The sequence below is a fragment of the Micrasema longulum genome, unplaced genomic scaffold, assembly GCF_059751315.1.
Source record: "Micrasema longulum isolate JH-2025_06_02 unplaced genomic scaffold, ASM5975131v1 h1tg000629l, whole genome shotgun sequence".
Taxonomy (NCBI): domain Eukaryota; kingdom Metazoa; phylum Arthropoda; class Insecta; order Trichoptera; family Brachycentridae; genus Micrasema; species Micrasema longulum.
The window spans coordinates 290,798-310,100 of NW_028277825.1; the positions used below are offsets into that span (position 1 = coordinate 290,798).

Consider the following 19,303-nt stretch of genomic DNA (forward strand, 5'->3'; position numbering starts at 1 on the left):
TAATTGTATTCGATTTAAATTTGAAGGATTTATTTTCTTTGTTTACAATGAGTAAGTACTTTAATTAAGTAATTTAGCATCGACTACCCATTTGTATTTTTTCTCGGGATTAACCTCGGAGCTTTGTTTTGCAGTGTGGTGATCAAATTTGTCGTGGTTTGATTGGATAATGTGCTGCTGCGATGATTGGTGTGTGTTTCGGTGATTGTGTTGTAGGTGATTTTACATGAACCCATATCAACTAATCTTCTGGTTCATCCCAAACATTTAAATTATAAATGTTTTGTTCTCTGCAATATTTTACGTTATAGCTTTCAAGTGTACATATACTGTTTAGAAATGTTAATACTTAGTAAATATCTTAATGATTTTTAGATTTAAGTTGATATTAGGATATTCATGTATTATCTTTGTGCTATTTTAAGACTAAAAAAAATCATCCATAGCAAATCTGTAAAGTATTTTTAATGATTTTCAATTTTGGAATTTTCTCCTATCCGCTATCAAAGATGTTTGACAGTGTTACGACTGAAGAAACATTTCATTTCTCTTCCTTAATCTCTCCTCTTTTTCAGTCTCTTCATTCCTTTTTCCCAATTAAAACTATTATGGCCATCAATTAATTACATTACAAATATTGCTAGTTCTATTTATGTATATTTTTTTATTTGTTTATGTATTTTTTTCTCGTGTTTCGAAATTAAAATTATTTCAAACTTTATACTTTATTGTGTGGTTGGTAGAAATTGCCATTTGATAATAAGTCTGCTAATGTACAAATACGCATGTAAATTATATTCTTCTTCTTCTCCCTTGCTATCGACCTATGTGGTCTGTTCTCCCGAGTGTTCCTCCTGTGAGGTGGATTCCCAGCTGTCCTTACATCTTTTGTGAGGTCTTCCACGAGGACGAGTCCCGTAAGGTCGATAATGTAGTTCAACAAATGAAGCCTGGTGGTGTCTATTCTTTGAATATTACTGTACTAGTTTCTCCGTCGCTGTCTACTCCATCTTACGGTGTCCTCAGCCTCACATATCTCTTATTATGGTGCTCCCGAGTGATCCCTTGGAGATTTTCCTGCTACCATCCTCGATGTCTTCATCTCGAAAGTCCTCTCTCGACTGTATCTGCCTTTGCTTCAAGACAATTAGTCATTATTGGTCTTACGCATGCTTTCATCTCTTTATTTTTCTCATCTCATCTCTTTATTTTTCCATATTGTGGATTTTAGAGCGCCCGAGATGGCAGCTGTCTCGTTGACTTACACTTATATTTCTTCAAAGAGATAAGCTCCTCCAGCCAGGTCTATGCCTAAATATCTGAAGATGCTGACCTGATCTCTGGATTTATGCTCCGCAGTCAAATAACATATTTTTAGTATTATAGAGAAGGTCATACATTTGTTCATTGGGGTAGACTATCTAGCATTACACTTTTGTCGGTCATTGTTTTTTTCAGCTATGATTTCAGATTTTCTGAGCTAGCATCGTCCGCACAACATACCACATTATAGGTTAGTAAATTGTCTTTATAATTTTTTTACAAAAGTGTAGGCAGAGAATATAGAACGCTATACCGCTTAGTTATGTTTTTGTGTATTCATGCATCTTTTCTACATAAATATACATTTGAACTTAAAAATGAGTGACAAACTGTTGATTTCGAACGTATTTTTTTATAAAGATTATAATCTTCAAAGCCTTATTCGCACGAGATGGAACATAAATCGGGGTAAGATAAAATAAATGCAGCTAATCGTAACCATTTACTATAAAGTAGGTTGATCGGTCTTACGCTTCAGGTGCTAGTTTGATAATGATAAAATATTACATTGTGATACGACCCTTTAAACAATTATTTCATGCTGACTATCATAGGAATTCAACCCGGGGCTTCTATCCAATGGCGAATGGTCCATATAAGTGATTATGCACAGCTTACTATTATATTAGTGTTTCATACTTATAATATTTATAGAAAAAGAAAAATATTATCGTCAGCGATTGTATTTCAATCGAAAAATAAATACAAGCATCGATAAAGCATGTCCAGCCCGTTCCTAGTAAAATAACGAACTAGCCGATTACAGCAACTTGTTTCTCCGCACAAAAAAGCTACTTTATATCTTGAAGATTTGAAAATTATTTAAAGGCTTTTTATTTTTAAATGATTATTTTCCCTTTATAAAATACGGTTAACATAAGACAACCAGTTTTTTCATTAACTCGATTTAATGTAGAACGCGGCATTTTTGACGTATCAAGAAAAAATAAACCGGCATTATTGATTTTTATATATTTTCCTATTATTTTTATGTTTTGATAACTTAGCAGAAAGGAAATAAAAATATTTTTGTGAAACTTAAAATACTCACTATACATTTAAATTTTATGCTACTTACTGTTTTTAACGACAGTCGTGCAGATAGTCATCTAACAAGACAAAGTCGTCTCAAAAAGAGTGATGAATATTTTGATAGGTTTTATCGGTAAAAGTTTTAATCAAAAATAAATATCTTGTCCTCGGCAGAAGCAGAATGATGATGTTGTATGAGACTTATGTATGTATATTGCTTATGTAGGGATAAATTAACGAACACTTAGCTAACTGTAGCTTCCCTATAAAAAATGTCACCCCTCGCAGTGACCTCAATCATGATAGGCGAACGCGAACCTTTACCCTACGCGGTGGACTTTTGTGCAGTTGATTTTCTTTTAAAGGATTTTTAAGTTAGAGTAGCCATGGAGTTTTATTGTTTAAGAATCTAATTAAATTTTAAATTGAGAACTGTATTTTGTATCCGCCCGGATACTGACGAATCCCAATAATCAACATCATTAGTCAAGATCCGTACATTATGTAAGCATTATCGTCAAAATCAAGAAAGGAGCTCCGCGTTGGTTTGGACATGTAGAGCGAATGGACAGCGAAAGAACGGCTAAAAAGATTTACGATGCGAATGTTGATGGATGCAGAAATACGAGTAGAGGGAGACCGAGAAAGACATGGCATGACCAAATTCAACAAACACTTAAAGATGGACATGTTAAAAGTCGGAATAATCAGCGCGCGTGCATGAGAAGATGTTTGAATGAAGAGGAAACGAGATATGCATGCAGCGGCAGAGTGATATGGCATTCTAACCTCTCTGCCTGCCCTTGAGGGGAAACGGCGTGGAGGTTTGTTTTATAATGAACATATATACTTGCTCATACTGACACACTTGTACATATAACTAAACAGGCGTACTATCAAGGATTTAATATAATTTCTTCTATATTTAGTACTATTACCTTGGAAAAATACTTTTCATTGATAAGTAGGTACTGAGGTATTTGTTTGTTATAAAACTCCAAAACTAAAAACTGTTAATAAATAACAAATATTGAATTTAAGTAGGTACTTGTTTACGGTTGAATTCCAAAAAATAAAATTAATATTTTTTCAAATATGGCATTCTTTTTGCAAACGTCAAACTTTGCTGATCAAAAATATGATTTTTAAAAAATATATTGAATTTAATATTATTTTAGTATTACCAAAAATCCAGTAAAAATAAATAAATGTGTAGAAATTATAAGGAATTCAAGGAAATAATCTAATTGAGATCCTCAAAAAACAAATGCTGCTTGTAAACATTCAAAAACAAACTTTTTTATACACAAAGAAACTACATCTTTCCATTTTTTTGTAAATGCATTCTCCTCGAATGTAACCCTGGTAGATTGATAAATAAAACATTTTTGATCCTTACTTATGTTTTACATATTAGATTGAAGATTTTAATATCTACGAAAACGCACAGCGCAAAGATCTATATTTATCTGAAAACCGCACGTAAATCGGTTCAGCTGTTTAGGAGGAGTTCAGTGACATCACACGTACAGAGAAATTATATATATAAAGAAGATAAGAGAGATGAAAAATGTCTGCGTGACTAGAGAGAACGGTATTATAATAACGACACGCTCAATGGAAAACATAATTCTTTCTTGAATTTGTTCTAGGTATTAGCAAATTGAATGTGGTTTGGAGTTTTATTTTATTGGGTACAAGATATTCTAAAGAACTTGCAAGTAAAAGGCAATCTATTTCGTTGTTTACAAGTTTAAATAGGAATAATAATTGATCTGCAATCACTCTTCTTTACTAAAAAGTTTGAATAGATAGTGTAAAAATTCGTTTTTAAATTTCGTTTGTATATATATATTTATTGTACATTTATTTAAGGTGCAGTTGATGATTTGGAATACAGTACCTACGCAATATTCTCGCCAGTACGGCAAAGACGAGAATTTGAAGTTATTTTTGGTCTAGCGTGGGCGACGAATATGTTTTTAAATATAATGCAAACTTTTTAGGTAGCTTAACCTTGTTTCAAAACACAATAAAGATCGGCTTAAACATCAGAGTTATATTTAACAGGTATATTTATACAAAACATGGACACATTCTAAATAAGGCGCATATTTTTTAATTCGTTGTCCTAGTGTTGAAATAAATTACCGAAAGAAGTAAAAAATACGAATGCAATGTAATATGTGACAAAATTTAATATTCATAACGTTTCTACTTGAATTTGAAGAATGGACCATAAACCAAAGTAAGTTATAAATAAATGTTTCTTTGACCTAACTGAATAAATGTCGGCATAACGACTTAAAGTTTGTTTTATATCTGTATAAAAATAATTATGTTGTATGCATTTTTTTCTGTTTTTAATGTCTTAAGTCTCATATATAGGATTATCATCTTGAAAATTTTAATGCCATCGAATGACCGATACGAGTTTTTTTTTTTTTCTATAAACAAACTACAGTAATAAAATAATTACCTAAACATTTTTTCCAAAAAAAACAACCTTGTTCCATCCAAAAGGCTTTTGAACTAATTTGTGTTAACAAATTTAATTAATAGAATGGATTTTCATTTTTTTTTTAAATAATTTCATGGCGTGCCACCTTAAAGGTTGTAGAACGGTTATTGAATGCAAAATTAAATTTAAAGTTAAAGAAAAATACAACAAAAATTGTGTGCTTTAAAATCTCTTTTTTTTCTTTTTAAAAACCAAATTTTCCATTTATGCTCAAAATTTAATAACATGTGCCTCAATTTAAAATAGAAGATTTAAAAATAAAGGTTTACAATACAATAAAAAATAACTGTATTTCAAATATTAAATTATACTTTTATTTTCATTTTATTTATTTATGCATTCAAAATTAGATGCGTTTACATATTCTTAAACTTATTAAGGCTTTTTAGCCTGTGGCCGTGTTAAAACATAATAATAAACAATGAAAATACATAGTTAAATGAATAAAATAACAATAATATGTAATGCAATAGAATAACAATCCAGAAAAACAAAGGATAAATAATTAAACTCTAAATAAGGTAATGTAATTTTTTTATATTTAGATATAAATATTTAAATGTAAGTTATACTAATTTAGTTATAAACATAATCAAATATACAAATTAATCGTATATTAAAACTCACTTTTAGTAGAAAAAATAATAAATAACTAGATAGCAGAACGTTTAGTCATAGGGATAACAAAAACATTGCAATAACTACCCATTTAATATGTTAATAATTATTAAAATAGCTTACAAAATATATGCTCACATAAAAAGGAGTTAAAACGGTAAAAAAACCACGATGAAAATAAATCACATTTGAATAATACTATATCCGGGCGGATGCAGAATACAAAAGGGAAATATAATTCTTTTTTGTATAATTTTTTTTAAGTAGTAGAGGTCTATGAAATAAATAATGCCCAGTTAAAAAAAATTGCTTATTATTCGTAGCATGAAAAATACTTGTAAATTTGTAATTTTGAATTCCCGCAAAAACGATCATTCCATTGGCCACGCCCCTAATACGTCACGATTAGTGTTTATTTATTCCTGCTCATTCAGATTTGTTTAGAACATTATCATGCACCTTGACGTCACAACTGCCAAGGACAAACATGTTGCGTTTTTCTAGCAACGTATTTTTATTAAATTTCTTTTTTACATTTATTTATTACACGAAAACATTTCTCCACAATGTCCATATTGATTTGGAAAATACAATAAACTATTCTAGATCCATTTTATATATTTTTATCGGTATCCGTAGTTTGTGATATTTTCCTATTATTATGCGTGTGAAATTGAAGCAGAATCCCGAACGTGTGATTTTTATTAGAAGTTAAAAAACCTGCAAAAGGAAATCGAGTGGAGTTTAGTCGGCCTCACCGGAGTACTAGTTAGTGCAATTGACTGACATTAAATAAATAATAAAATGCAATGTTTTGAGGATGGCCAAATGTTTGTAGATATGCTGGATTTCCTCCCTAGGGAGTTGTTTAGATCTAAATTTATTTTAAATTGCTCTTTCACTTTACCAAAATCACCAGATGGAAGAGTTGCGGAAATGTAGGCAGAATGGTCAATATTAAATAGTGTCTGAAGTGGCTACATAAACCAGCCAATGACAGGTCATAAGCCCTGTAAATGCCTAGACTTCCATAGCACCCTCTCAAAAATGTTTTCCCTCTTGGTTGCAACAAAATTAGATGTAAATATTAATATAATTTTTAAAATATTATATCGCAATAAAAATCAACTTATGCCATTTTAAAGTGTCGTTTTGGATTTGCTTCGATTTGCAAGGGGCTTTCTTAATAGTCTATTAACATAAACAAAACAAAAAAACAAAGAAAAAACCCACTGAACTTCCTCATTGTTAAACATTATTACATAGAATTAAGAATATTCCAAAAACCGCATACGCACATCAAACAGAATACGACTCAGCTACTTATAAATGAGTAGGTTTACGTTTTGACCCATTAGTATCTTTGTAGACGTCGCTCAGTACGCAACTCCTGATTTGAATTCAACTATGCCGTGTTGTGTCCTTTAAAGTGAAGAAATACTGCTAGGATCTTAAAGAAACAGGATGCAATCACATTTCATGTGTAATTAGCTAATGAATGTGGATATAACAAATGCATTACTTAAAAATTTAATTATTTTTCCATCTCTCAAATGGTCAAAAAAACAAAATGGAAATTTCGTTAGTGTTGCCAGGGTAGTAAAGTTTTTAACCCTACTTTGCTCATCTAATGAGAGAATTAATGAAAATTGAATCTCGAATTAAACAACTCTGTGGTGGACATTTGAACGACATTATCTTCAAAACATCAAATATTATTTGACATGATATAAAAATATCCGTTTCATGTCAAATAAAATTTGTGTTATATTTTAAGTTCATTAATTCAATTACTCTTATCAAATGACTCTTAACTTTTCTACTCTGTTGTGTCAATCAATGTTACCGCGTGCACAATACAATTTTAGAGAAATTAATCGATTGCTTTTTTTATGGTTATATTCTTCGCGATCTGGCAATATTACACGGTGACTTCAAGTATGCGCGCGGCGAAAGTGTGTCTAAGTGGGAGAATTATTGGACACAGTCCGATGTATTCAAATATGATTCTACGCTCCTTCTGGACTATTCTTAATTCTATGCGTTATTAGTTCCACAGGAAGTGAAAATTGAATTCGATGATCTTAAAATAAATGTTGTTAAAACAATGACCGCATTAAGGTCCTACACAGTACGCGACTTACGCGAAAACAACGAAGGTTCAAGTTGTCAACCAGTCAAGTAAAGTTATAGCCCTCCAAAAATTTTAATTGAAAAAGAGTACTTTCTAGAAAATATTTCAAAGATTTTTTTTATTCCGGATTTTTTAATTGTATTGAATAATTATATAAGTGCATTAAAAAAAATTATACTGTCATAGTAATATTTCTAGTAATTAATTCAGTATTTTCCACTTAGAAATTTGTTGCTCCGATATTTGCATTATTTGAAAGCAACACGGGCCACCGCTTGGAATTGTGTTGTCTCAAATTTAGGACCAATTCGTGTGGGGACAGTCAAGTCAATTCATATACAATCCATGAGCAGTTTTTTTTAATTATGTCGATACTTTTTAATTGTGAGGGTAATAAAACAGCATAATTAATCACATGGTGTATTAATAAAAATATTTCAAACAAAATAATGTGAAATTTAAAACAAAATAATTTGAAATTTAAAAAAATACATACTTTCGTATATTTAAAAAATTAAGGTGAATGTATTTTATTTTGGATATTTTTATTAAAGATGAAGTACTCAAAAGGTCAATCTATTGTTTTTATTTTGAGGAACACATGAATCACTCCAAGCTGTTAGCTCAGTGATGTTATTATCCTCAATAACAGATTTCAAAATTCTCATGCGATTTAAAGAGATTTAACGGGACAATGGAACAATAACATGTAATTAACTAAGTTTTCTCCGATTAAAAAAAAATAACTTAATGCTTGAGGCATGCCGATGCTCTAGCATTTGATTACACTTTTTATAAGTCAAATCTTAAAATAGGGATTTCCAAGTTTTATTTACCATTTTTTTTTCGATCCGCATGAGCTTCTATTCTTTTCTGTGAGCTTTCAATTTTTTCAGGTCTTCGTTAATTATCGTATTCTTCTCCTTTTTTCAGCTTGTAATTTACATTTATCAGACTGATTTCCCTTCAGAATGTGAAATGCAAATTCAATTTATAAAAAAAATTACAAATATATTATAACTAGTTGAACTGTTTTCTTATACATTTTAGGCAAAGACCTGACTATATAAGTATTTCCTCGAGGTCTTTGTCCAACATTAGTGAGACAATACGAAGGGAAAAAAGTCAATCTGACCACAAATCATATATTTCTTAGCATCAGAAATTAAACAAAAAAAATTAAAAGCCAGGATATGAATCATCTGGATTTGTCTCAATATTTATGTTTTTGTGTATATTGATACTGGTTTTTTGAGAAATTCCTAATGTGCCAATGTAGAAGTTTGATAAGTCTTCCGAAGGAGTTTTATCAGACACTCCAAACATTATTTCAACAACGAAGAAATCCCGAAAAAGGCAAAGGAATTTCGATAAACGGAAAATAGTTGAAAATCTTGTTTCGGTCGGTCACTACTACAAAGTAAAGCATTGACCAATATACTCGTAGGTAATATGTTAACATCAAATATATTGTGAAGACAGAATTAGAAATGAAACGAACAGACTGCTACAATCGAAAAAACATGTATCATCATCATTCCCTTATCCGCGTCTAATGAAATACAACCAGAACCCTGGACGAGTGTTTTTGACTCGATGACTGCTCTCAGAAAAACTCCCAAATAAGGAAATAGAGTGGAGATAAGTCCGCCTCGGAGATAAAGTTGACGCATTCGCCTACCGTTCTTGGGGTCCTGGGATTGATTCTTGGTAAGTTAGGCGCGAATACAGATTTCAAAGGTTTTTTGAAACAATATTTCATTGTTTCTGGACTGGCAGCTGAAGCATAAGACTGATCACCTTACCTTCATACTCATCGCATTACGGTCCATTTGGTTTACTAATGCTGTTTTCTATGCTTCACTGTGTGCGGATTAGGAGAAGCTTATAATGAATGATGCATAGGATACTTCATTGATACTCCAATCGCAACGTGTCAGCGATTATTTATAATACATGACCCCAGATAAATAATTTACTAAAAAAGCCCTTTAGCTCTATTGCAGAGAACAAAAGCGTTTCAAATTTTGGTTTGATTTTTAGTTTAACAATAAACGTGAAACGGAAGGCTCTCAATCAGAGTCCCAATTTTTAATATTGAGCTATTTAAAACTCTTTGTTAATGAAGTACAATCGAATCTATTAATTTAGATAGTTGTACAAAATATAAATTCAATCAACCTTAATTAATAAACAATAAATACAAAAATATTGTAATTTCAAAAGCAATAGATTTTCAGGTGATTTCTGATGACACTCTATTTACCAGTGGCGAATATATCACGAAGTTACATAGTTTGACTTGATTTCGTGGATGAGAGTTGTTTTATCACACATAACCACAGAAAAATATCAATTTATAGTAAATATTACTTACATTATATTATGTACCTTCTATGTAGATACAAATGTATGATTTTTTTTATAGATTAACTGATAATAAAATCACCATTCGCCACTGATACATAGCCCAATATTAGTTAATAGTTAAATCTTTAAATGCAAATGGCAAGCAAAATTTAAAGTTTTTTAAATGTTCGTAGACAAATTAATGTTCAGTTTGTAAAGTGGCCACTTAAACCAGCCCCTCTTCCCAAAATATTCTCCATCTCTGTTGTTATTTTTGAAAATAACATAAAATAAAAATCACAAAATATGCATTATAACAAAATTCCCTTCTATTGAAAATCATTAACTAATAGTGTAAAACTCATTTATATATATACAAGTTATATGGAATACTAAAATTTAACTATAAATGGCAATTTATCAAATAAAAAAAATTTATTATATTTAGATGTACGTGTATACCCTTAGAGTATAAGATGTATATACTCTAAGTGTATACATATTTAAGTTCCTAAAATTCCATTCGTCTATTCGTTCTGTCGCTGCAGGATGTGTACCCCTATTTATGATGTAACACTTATTTGTAAACGAACAAATAAAATTGAATCCTGAAAATTCAATTTTTAAATCATGTAAATGAGCTAGATTTAATAATTTTCATGCGCTCTGTAGCTGCAATACATGCGGTAATCAAGTCCCTGTTTGTTAATTCATTATATAGAATTCCAACCATCCATGCGCTCTGTAGCTGCAAGACATATTGGGATACTTATTGTACTGTGCCCTAAATGGTTCTGTATAAATTGTCCGTAATAATATTTTGAACCTAGTAATTTTTCCACAATTTACAAACAGCGACATCTATTAAGCAGCTTTTAAAGCTTTGCTTTCAGTGTATTTGGTTTGCAGCTTAGCTAAATCTAGTAACGCAGTAGAATACTTTTTATGCGTACAATACATACATAATACCCACCGAACATCATCCACTACCAATGGTGCATAGGGCACTATATTGGAACACCAAATGCAGCGTACTTCGATCTGTTACATGATGGTAAGGTGAACAATCTTACGCTTCAGATGATAGCCCAGGAACAGTGAAATATTGCAGCATTAAACTACCTTTAAAACAAATATTTTACATCATTCCGAGGAATCGAACCCGGGTTTTTAAGTATGGTGGGGGAATAAGTCAACCTAATCAAGACATGAGGCCGATAAATACCCACTTGATTTCCGTTATCGGGATTTTTTCTGAGAATAGTCTAGTCGAAAACATTTACCAATTCAGGGTTCCAGTTCTATTTCACATACAAAACTGTATTCTTCATCTGCCTGGACATAAATAAAATAAATACCAACCAGAATGATGGAATAACGCACATTATTTGTCAGAAACGTAATATTTGTACATACATTTATTTACCAAATTCCTACCATCAATCATCTCGACTAACAACTGGTGAACTAAAATAGCTCTGTTTTCATTGGATTAAATCACTGTCAAAATTTTGGGAGGCGTATCTTCTGCACAAGCGATTGACAATTTTAGATTTTTAAACGAAAACAATTTCTTATATTAGTGAATAGACGACATTCAAACAAAAAATATCTTGTGGTAGTCTTGAGGGACGGTATGCGGGAAGATATAATCGAATACCAATTAAGTTTTTTTTGTGACTGGCATTATAATTTATAACAAGAAAAAAAAAAAATTAAGATAGCTGCCTACCTACCAAAGAGCAATTTTCATACTGCAATTTTGCGAAAGTTATATTAGAAAGTACCTATTATTGATGTAATTTATAATTTTCGCAATGTTATGTGAACCAAAGAAAGTGATTCTTATAGAAATTTTCTTGCTGATTCCGAATTTTTAAAAGTTTCAAACGCGTAAGGTTTTCGAGTAAAACATATTAGAATTTTCAGAAATTTGTTTTTTGAAAGCATGACGGTATTTTTAAGAAACATAGTTATATATTTGATTTTGCCTGTATTTCATTGTTGCCATGTCTCTTTTGAGGTCCCAAACCTAGAGTAATAATTACACAGATAAGCCCTCTAGCTCTATCGCAGAGAACAAAAGCGTTCCAAATTTTTGGTTTGGTTTTTAGTTTGACAACAAACGTGTTACGGACTGTTTAGGTTGCACTTGCAAATCTCGACCCGAGTACCTACGACTAGTTGTATTGCAGTAAACTGTTGCTTACTTCATGGTTATTAACCATATAGTGTTTTTTCTTCGAGAGCGACTCTATTAGGCGTGTTATTACTTTTTAATACTTTGTATCCCGGAGCCGTGTAAACACGTGATTATATAAATATGCGTTGTGTCCCGGTCCCGTGTTTTTACGTGGTTTACCAGCTGTATAAAAAAGTGCATTTTTGACATCTGGTGACGTGGTTATTATAATCACGTGTTTACACGGCTCCGGGATATAAAGCACAAAAAGAGGAGTGAGACCTGTATATGTGCAAACATTGCAACGTGGCTCTCCATAAAGGCCAATGTTGGCAAAATCATCATACAGAAATGACTTATCAAATTGTTTCAAAAAATTTCAATTGCTTTAATCCAGTATTTTCATAATTATGTCACTTTTAAGAAACCCTTAAAAAAACATGAAATTTCACAAAAAAAATTCACAGGGTAAATTCTAAGTGTATTCGGCCGGTGCTCAAAGTGTTAAGGTGCCAAACATGTTTTCGCTCCATTTTACCTTGATTCAATATGGCTTAAACATGCATATATATATATATGTAATATGGCGTAAACAATAGATACGCAGGGCCCAAACCTTATCCCGATCTCATACTCTTTTTGTTGTTGTGGGGTTGTTTTCTTTTATGAGGATAGAATGTCACTTCTCAGGAATTGAAACTTTAAACAATATGTGAGTGGTTCACAAATTCGGTTAGTTAAAGTGCAGTGTAGTGTAGTGATAATAGAGTATAGATATTTACTTTACTAACTAAAAGTTTAAAAATAACACAGCGCGCGTCATTCCCAAGCACGCTTATGGGGAAATATCACATACTACGAACTAATAAAAAAATATGAAATATAAAAAAGAAATTCAATAAAAATACGACATGTTTGGCCTTGACAATGTTCTAAACTAATTTGAATGGGCAGGAACAAATAAACATGAATCGTGACGTATTAGGGGCGGGCCAATGGAATGGCCGTTTTTGCGGGAATTCAAAATGACAAATTTAAAAATATTTTTTATGCTACTAATAATTAGCAAAAAATTTTTTTTTACTGGACAGTATTTCAAAGACCTTTATTACTTTAATAATGTAAAAAAAAGTTATATTTCCCTATTATCGCCGAAAATCAGATTTATCCCGACGAATAGGCTATTGGGTAAATAAAATGCACGGTTAAAGCAGTATTTTTTAGGCGGCTACTAAAATTAGAAATTCAATTAATGAAATGAGGCCAGATATTTTAATTTGAGAGTAAAACATAAAACCACAAAAAACAGAGGGGGATATACAAATTCAGATTCAGCGGGCAAAATATGTTATTTCATATGTTAAGAATCTGTGAAAATAGTTCATGTAACAAAATTATTATCGATTCGTGTAATGAAATCAGTTCGATTTTAAATGATCTTTTCTTTAAAACGACCCATTTCCTAAAGCAGTAAGAATGCCACCATATGCTGCTTTTCATTATAAGTTTAATGAAATATATTATATTAATTTATTAAATTCAAATGAAGTTACATTTTAAATGTAATTTAACAAAATAAATCAAATAATAAACTCGATGGGTTTATTTTATCAATTCATCTTCATCATCATACCCCCCTGTCCGCACCCGATGGTGCATAGAACACTGTATTGGCAGACGACATGCAACGTATATCGATCATCTATTTATTTATTCATTTATTTATTCATTCAAAATTACACTAGTTTAAATATGAATGAACTTATTAAGGCTTTTTAGGCAATGCCCGTGTCGAGCCACAATAAATATAAATAAAAACACATAGTAAAATTAATTAGATCAAATTATAATGACATAAAATAACAATCTAGAAAAAAGGTAAATGTAATAAATATTAAAATTCCAAAGAATACAATGCAAAAAAGATAATCAGAAATAATTTTTAAAATATAAATTACACAAATTAAGAATCACGCATAATCAAATATACAAAATAATGGTATCATTAAAATCAACAAAATAATAGTAAAATAAGAGTATCATTGAAATAAACAGAAAAAGAATACAAATATAAAAACATAATTGAAATAATAGTTGAGATGTTTCTAGAAACTCACTCAATACTATAAAGAAATATAAGAAATAGGAGCAATAAATCATACACCAAATAATAGTACGTACTAAATTAAATTTTACGCTTCCAGTGCCAGTCCAGGAACATTAAATTTTGCAGTGTAGAACCATCTTTTAATTCAATATTTAATGTCGACTCTCCCATGAATCGAACCCGGTACTCAAGCAGAGGCGAAAGCACTCGTCCAGAATTTCGATTATATTTCTCACACTCTTCAATCCGTGCCTCATGTCTGAGGATGGTGATTACGCCTGACTCCAGGCATGGCTCGTCTGTGGACGGTCTCCCTCCATCTGGAACGGTCTTGTCCTCTTCTATAGGCATTCGTCAGTGATGATTCTGATAACTCAGTGACTGTACCGCTCCATCTTGTCGGTTGATGTCCACGCGACCTTGTCCCTTCGACACTTCCCAGGAGAATAGTTTTCTCCAAAGTATCAGAATCTCCCCTGGAAATATGCCCAAAGAACTGCAGGATTTTTTTCTCGCACATGTATATCAGTCTTTCTCCTATGTCCAGTTCCTGGAGAATAGATGCATTCGTACGTCTGGCCGTCCACGAAATCCGCAGCGCTCGCCGCCAACACCACATCTCGAAAGCTTCGATTTTTTTCTTTTCAGATTCCCTCAGTGTCCAACACTCCACACCATACATGAACACTGAGAAAACCAAGGCCTTCACCAGTCTCTTTTTGGTGTTAATGGTTATACTGCGATTCTTCCAGATCTTCACCAGCCGACGCATAGCACTTTTGGCAATACCAACACGTCGCCGTATTTCACCTTCACACCCACCGCCATCGCTAATGAGAGAACCTAGATAAATGAAATTGTTGACTCTTTCTAAGTTGCGCAGTAAGGATAATGGCGCTACTTTATTAGCTCGACCAATGATCACGATTTCTCACACAGAGTTTAATTATTTATCCCCCTGGACACAAATATTTTTTACAAGTGGCAATGTCACTGTTAGAAATTTTCTCACAGCTTTATTCCCATTTTCCAATTTGAAACGGTCCCTTAATTTAAATAATTAAGTACAACTTCAAACCTTTGAGAGCACATGAAGCGGACCTTGCAAAGGTTTGCTATCGACCTAATGAAACTTATCTGAAACTAAGTGAGAGTTGACCCGAGAGGTTTCACAGGACACTGCAGATTGAACAATAACCTTACTAGAATAAATCTTGAAGCTTCTAGATAAAGGTTGGCGAGAGCCAGTTGGAAGGTTCTACAGTCCAGATGACGAAACACCTATACGCATTTTATGTGAATGTCATGTTTTATATAATAAAATAACCCGCATATTCAGGGAACCACTGGTTAAACCTGAGGATGTGAGTATTCTAATGGGAAGTAAAATGTTATATTCTATAATATCTTTTAAGTAAAATGAAGTTTTCTGTAGGAAAAATTCAGAGTATCACGGACGAAGATACTCTGAATTTTTATACAAATACTAACGGACTCGACAGACGTTGTCCTGCCCGAACGTTAGCTTGCCTGCTATTAGCTTGCAAAAAGACTTTTAATTGATAAGTAGGTACCTAGGTACTTGTTTATGAATAAATTCCAAAACATTAAATAAATATTTTTTCAAATATGGCATTCTTTTTACAAACGTCAAACTCCGGTCTACCAACAGAGTGGTGTACTTATGTAGGAATACGATTTAAAAAAAATATATTGAATTTCATATTCTTTCAGTATTACCAAACATCCAGTAAAAAGAAATAAATGTGAAGAAATTATTAGGAATTTAAGAAAAGAATCTGATTGGAATCCATAAAAAGCAAATGTTGTCTATAAACTATTCAAAAACAAACTTTTTTATACACACAAAAAACAACATCTTTCCATTTTTTTTGTAAATGGATTCTCCTCGAATGCAACCCTGGTAGATCGATGAATAAAACATTTATGCTCGTAACTTCTTTTCTGCACATTAGATTGGAGATTTTAATATCTACGAACACGCACAGCGCAAAGATCTATATTTATCTAAAAACCGCACGTAAATCGGTTAAGCCGTTTAGGAGAAGTTCGGTGACATCACACGTACAGAGGAATTATATATATAAAGATACACATTTTCGTATATAAATATTAATGTTAGTTTATACCGTCTCGATATGTACCGTTGAAGATACCGTTAATAATCGCGGCGCTGGTCTTTGATATGAAGATTTAACAATATGGATGAAAGCACTTACCCTCTACTAAGTAGACGGTCTCTTTAAATACCTAGTCTTGGATAGCGAGCATCAATTTACCGGGAACCGTCACAATTCACAATACTTCTGCACCGGTGACGCCAGGAGCTTATTTAGCACTGGGTGATATTCCAAACGCTCTCGCGGCCGCAGAAAACACTTTTGTATCGTGTATTTACAAACAAAACACACGAGATAAAAGTGTTTTCTAAGGCCACGAGAGCGGTTCATAATAGCACCCCCGAGAACGATACGAATAAACCATAAAACGCAAGTATCAATGAAAAAGTTATTTAGAATATTTTTCTTATCTATTTGATTTGTCTACTCAACACTGGTATTGCACAATTTTTGGTAATTTTTGAGGGGAGGTACGATGATGAATTTTACGTATATATACAGGTTGAGGAAAAAAACGTCGTTTTTATTAATTTTTTAAAATCTGTCATGAACTAGAGACTTCTTGTATGGTAGTCGAACGTGTTGACCGTTAAATTTATTGGAGGACAAATATGTTTATATCATGAATATGGTTATACATAAATGTGGCACAGCCGATATTATTTTATTTTTAACATAATGGACTAGTTATATTTAATGGAAAATGAAAGGTTAATTTTAAACAATTTTTTATGAAAGTGACCCCATCTTTTGGAACAGTCATTAATGGAAAATTACTAGTATACGGTCAGTTCGATTTGTAATAGGTACAGCTCGCTACCTTCATATCATTGCCTGCAGTTATCACTAATGAGGAAGTCTTAGGTAAAACCATTGGTTCTTGTACTGCGTTTGATATTTTTGAAGTTAGGGATTCTGAGATATATTAAATATTCAATCACCGTCATATGTTCGAGGATATTCGCTTACCAAAACCTAATGAAATTATAGTTTTAGCACACGGTCGATGAGTGGATCAAGCCAAATAAATAAAATGTGTGTACTGTTTATGAAATTTGTTCTATTGGTTATGTTTTTTATGATTATTTTAGTTTTTTATTGTTTTATTATGTTGATGATAATTCGATTGATTGGATTAATTTCGTTTTTTTGTTCTTATTATTATGTTAACTTTGTTAAATAGCTAATTTAAAGCATGTTTCACATTTAGTAAAATGTTTCCCTCGGCACGGGACACCTCAGAGAGGGAACATTATTCTGTATGAAAAAATAATTAAAATAATAATACAAACAATGTAAAAGTATAAATAAATAAATAACTTAGTTTCAAAGAGTAATAAAACCGGTGCGTAGATTCAAATGGATTTTCATTGATAATGTCAAGTTGGCGTTAGCAGGTGATGGAACACGGGGCTGCCGGTGGTCAGTGAGTAGTGGGTGGCGGTAGAGACGTCCCGGGCCGCGGCGGGCGGTGGGCGTATTAATACCCGCGGCAGGCGGCCGCCCAGTCAGCGGGCGGGCTCCTCCGGAGCGCCATCTCCTGCCCTTCCTAGCGGGCCATGACGGTGTACGCTCTCCTAAGAACCGTCGACATTGGCATCGGCTTAGTGCCCCCGAATATTACATAATAACCAAACAAACTCCGCTAATTCCGGAGCGTTTTTCAAACGCGTGTGAAACTGTTTTGAGTGAAATAATTATGATATGTTGTATTCTTGTCCCCGAGCGTGTGTCATTGTAAGTTATCGGACTTGACGCGCTGGGAAGGTAAACAGCCCACCATGGGCGGCAACTGCTGCAAGTGCGACTCCGCCAAGAAGAGGGCCGCGGCCGCGTCGTCCACCTGCACGAGCAGGTCAGTCCGGCTGCGGGCCCAGCGATGCGCCCCTGACGTCCTGACGTCGGACGTCCGACCCGCACTCACCGGAACACCGGCTCACTCCGCTTACTCTGGTTACACACAGCCGCATGCTGAAACAATGAAAGCCTCTCGTTCCGCGATACGGCTCCTCTGTTTCTATCTGATAGTTCAGATGATAAACCGGAGATATACTCGTATGGAATATACTCGTATACAGAACTCGTTATTCAGGAAAGTGGTGAAAAGCCACACTCCCACACAAAAGAATACAACTGTACGCGAGTATTACTTTTCACGTCGTATGGAGTACAAAAATAATGTTCTCTAATTCAGGGTGCGTCAAGAAAAGCAGTAAACTTTAACGCTTTGGGTGTTTGTTTATTCAATGGTATTTCAGCATTCTAAAGGTTGAAATAAAGTAAATACCGAAGACCTCACTTAATTTTAGCTTTGGTATATTTTTAAAGGATCGCCAACACAGTATATTTAGATATCTGTCTACCTGTAAACAAATCAGTAAAAAAGCGCAGATTTATTATATACACCGATACGCGAGTTTGTACGGTTCACAAAATGTTATCTCAATTTGCACTCCAGAAATACATCTGACTGTAAGAAAACATTTTAATTAAAATCAATATCAGCGTACCATTTTAGATTTCTAATGGTCTCCTAGCGATATTTTGGATTGAACCTTATTATTTAATCCAGTACGAACGGAGGAGTTGTTAATTCTACTTTAAAAGGGATAATATTAATCGAACTTTAACATTCGTGCATTTCATCACATTTTGCAATAATTGTTTACTGATCGATCAACTACCAGTGAGCGTAATCAAAAGGTTGAATTGCAATCCATCCTAATTACGGGGCGTTATATATTATCCCAATTCTACGAAGCAGGAGTCGTAAGTTGGGCAGCGGTAGATTGATTTCTTGCCAGACGTATGTTTGCTATTGTACCTACATTGTGCCTATGTCCACATCGACACACTTTCTGTATGGTGTAATACCAGGCAATGTCTGAATCAGGAA

The 19,303-nt window shown here is 32.9% G+C and overlaps 1 protein-coding gene across 3 annotated transcripts in view; it reads left to right on the forward strand.

Moving 5' to 3' along the window:
• Positions 1-19,303, forward strand: part of LOC148280034 (uncharacterized) — a 176,253-nt gene that overhangs the window by 10,049 nt on the left and 146,901 nt on the right. The window contains exon 1 of one of the 3 annotated variants that reach the window (XM_088229028.1): positions 17,780-18,262. The exons of the other annotated variants lie outside the window; for them this stretch is intronic. Within the exon in view, the coding sequence (XP_088085154.1) occupies positions 18,189-18,262 (74 nt within the window). The 5' untranslated portion in view covers positions 17,780-18,188. Of the gene's footprint in view, positions 1-17,779; positions 18,263-19,303 lie in introns of those variants that run through there. 3 annotated transcript variants of the gene reach the window in all.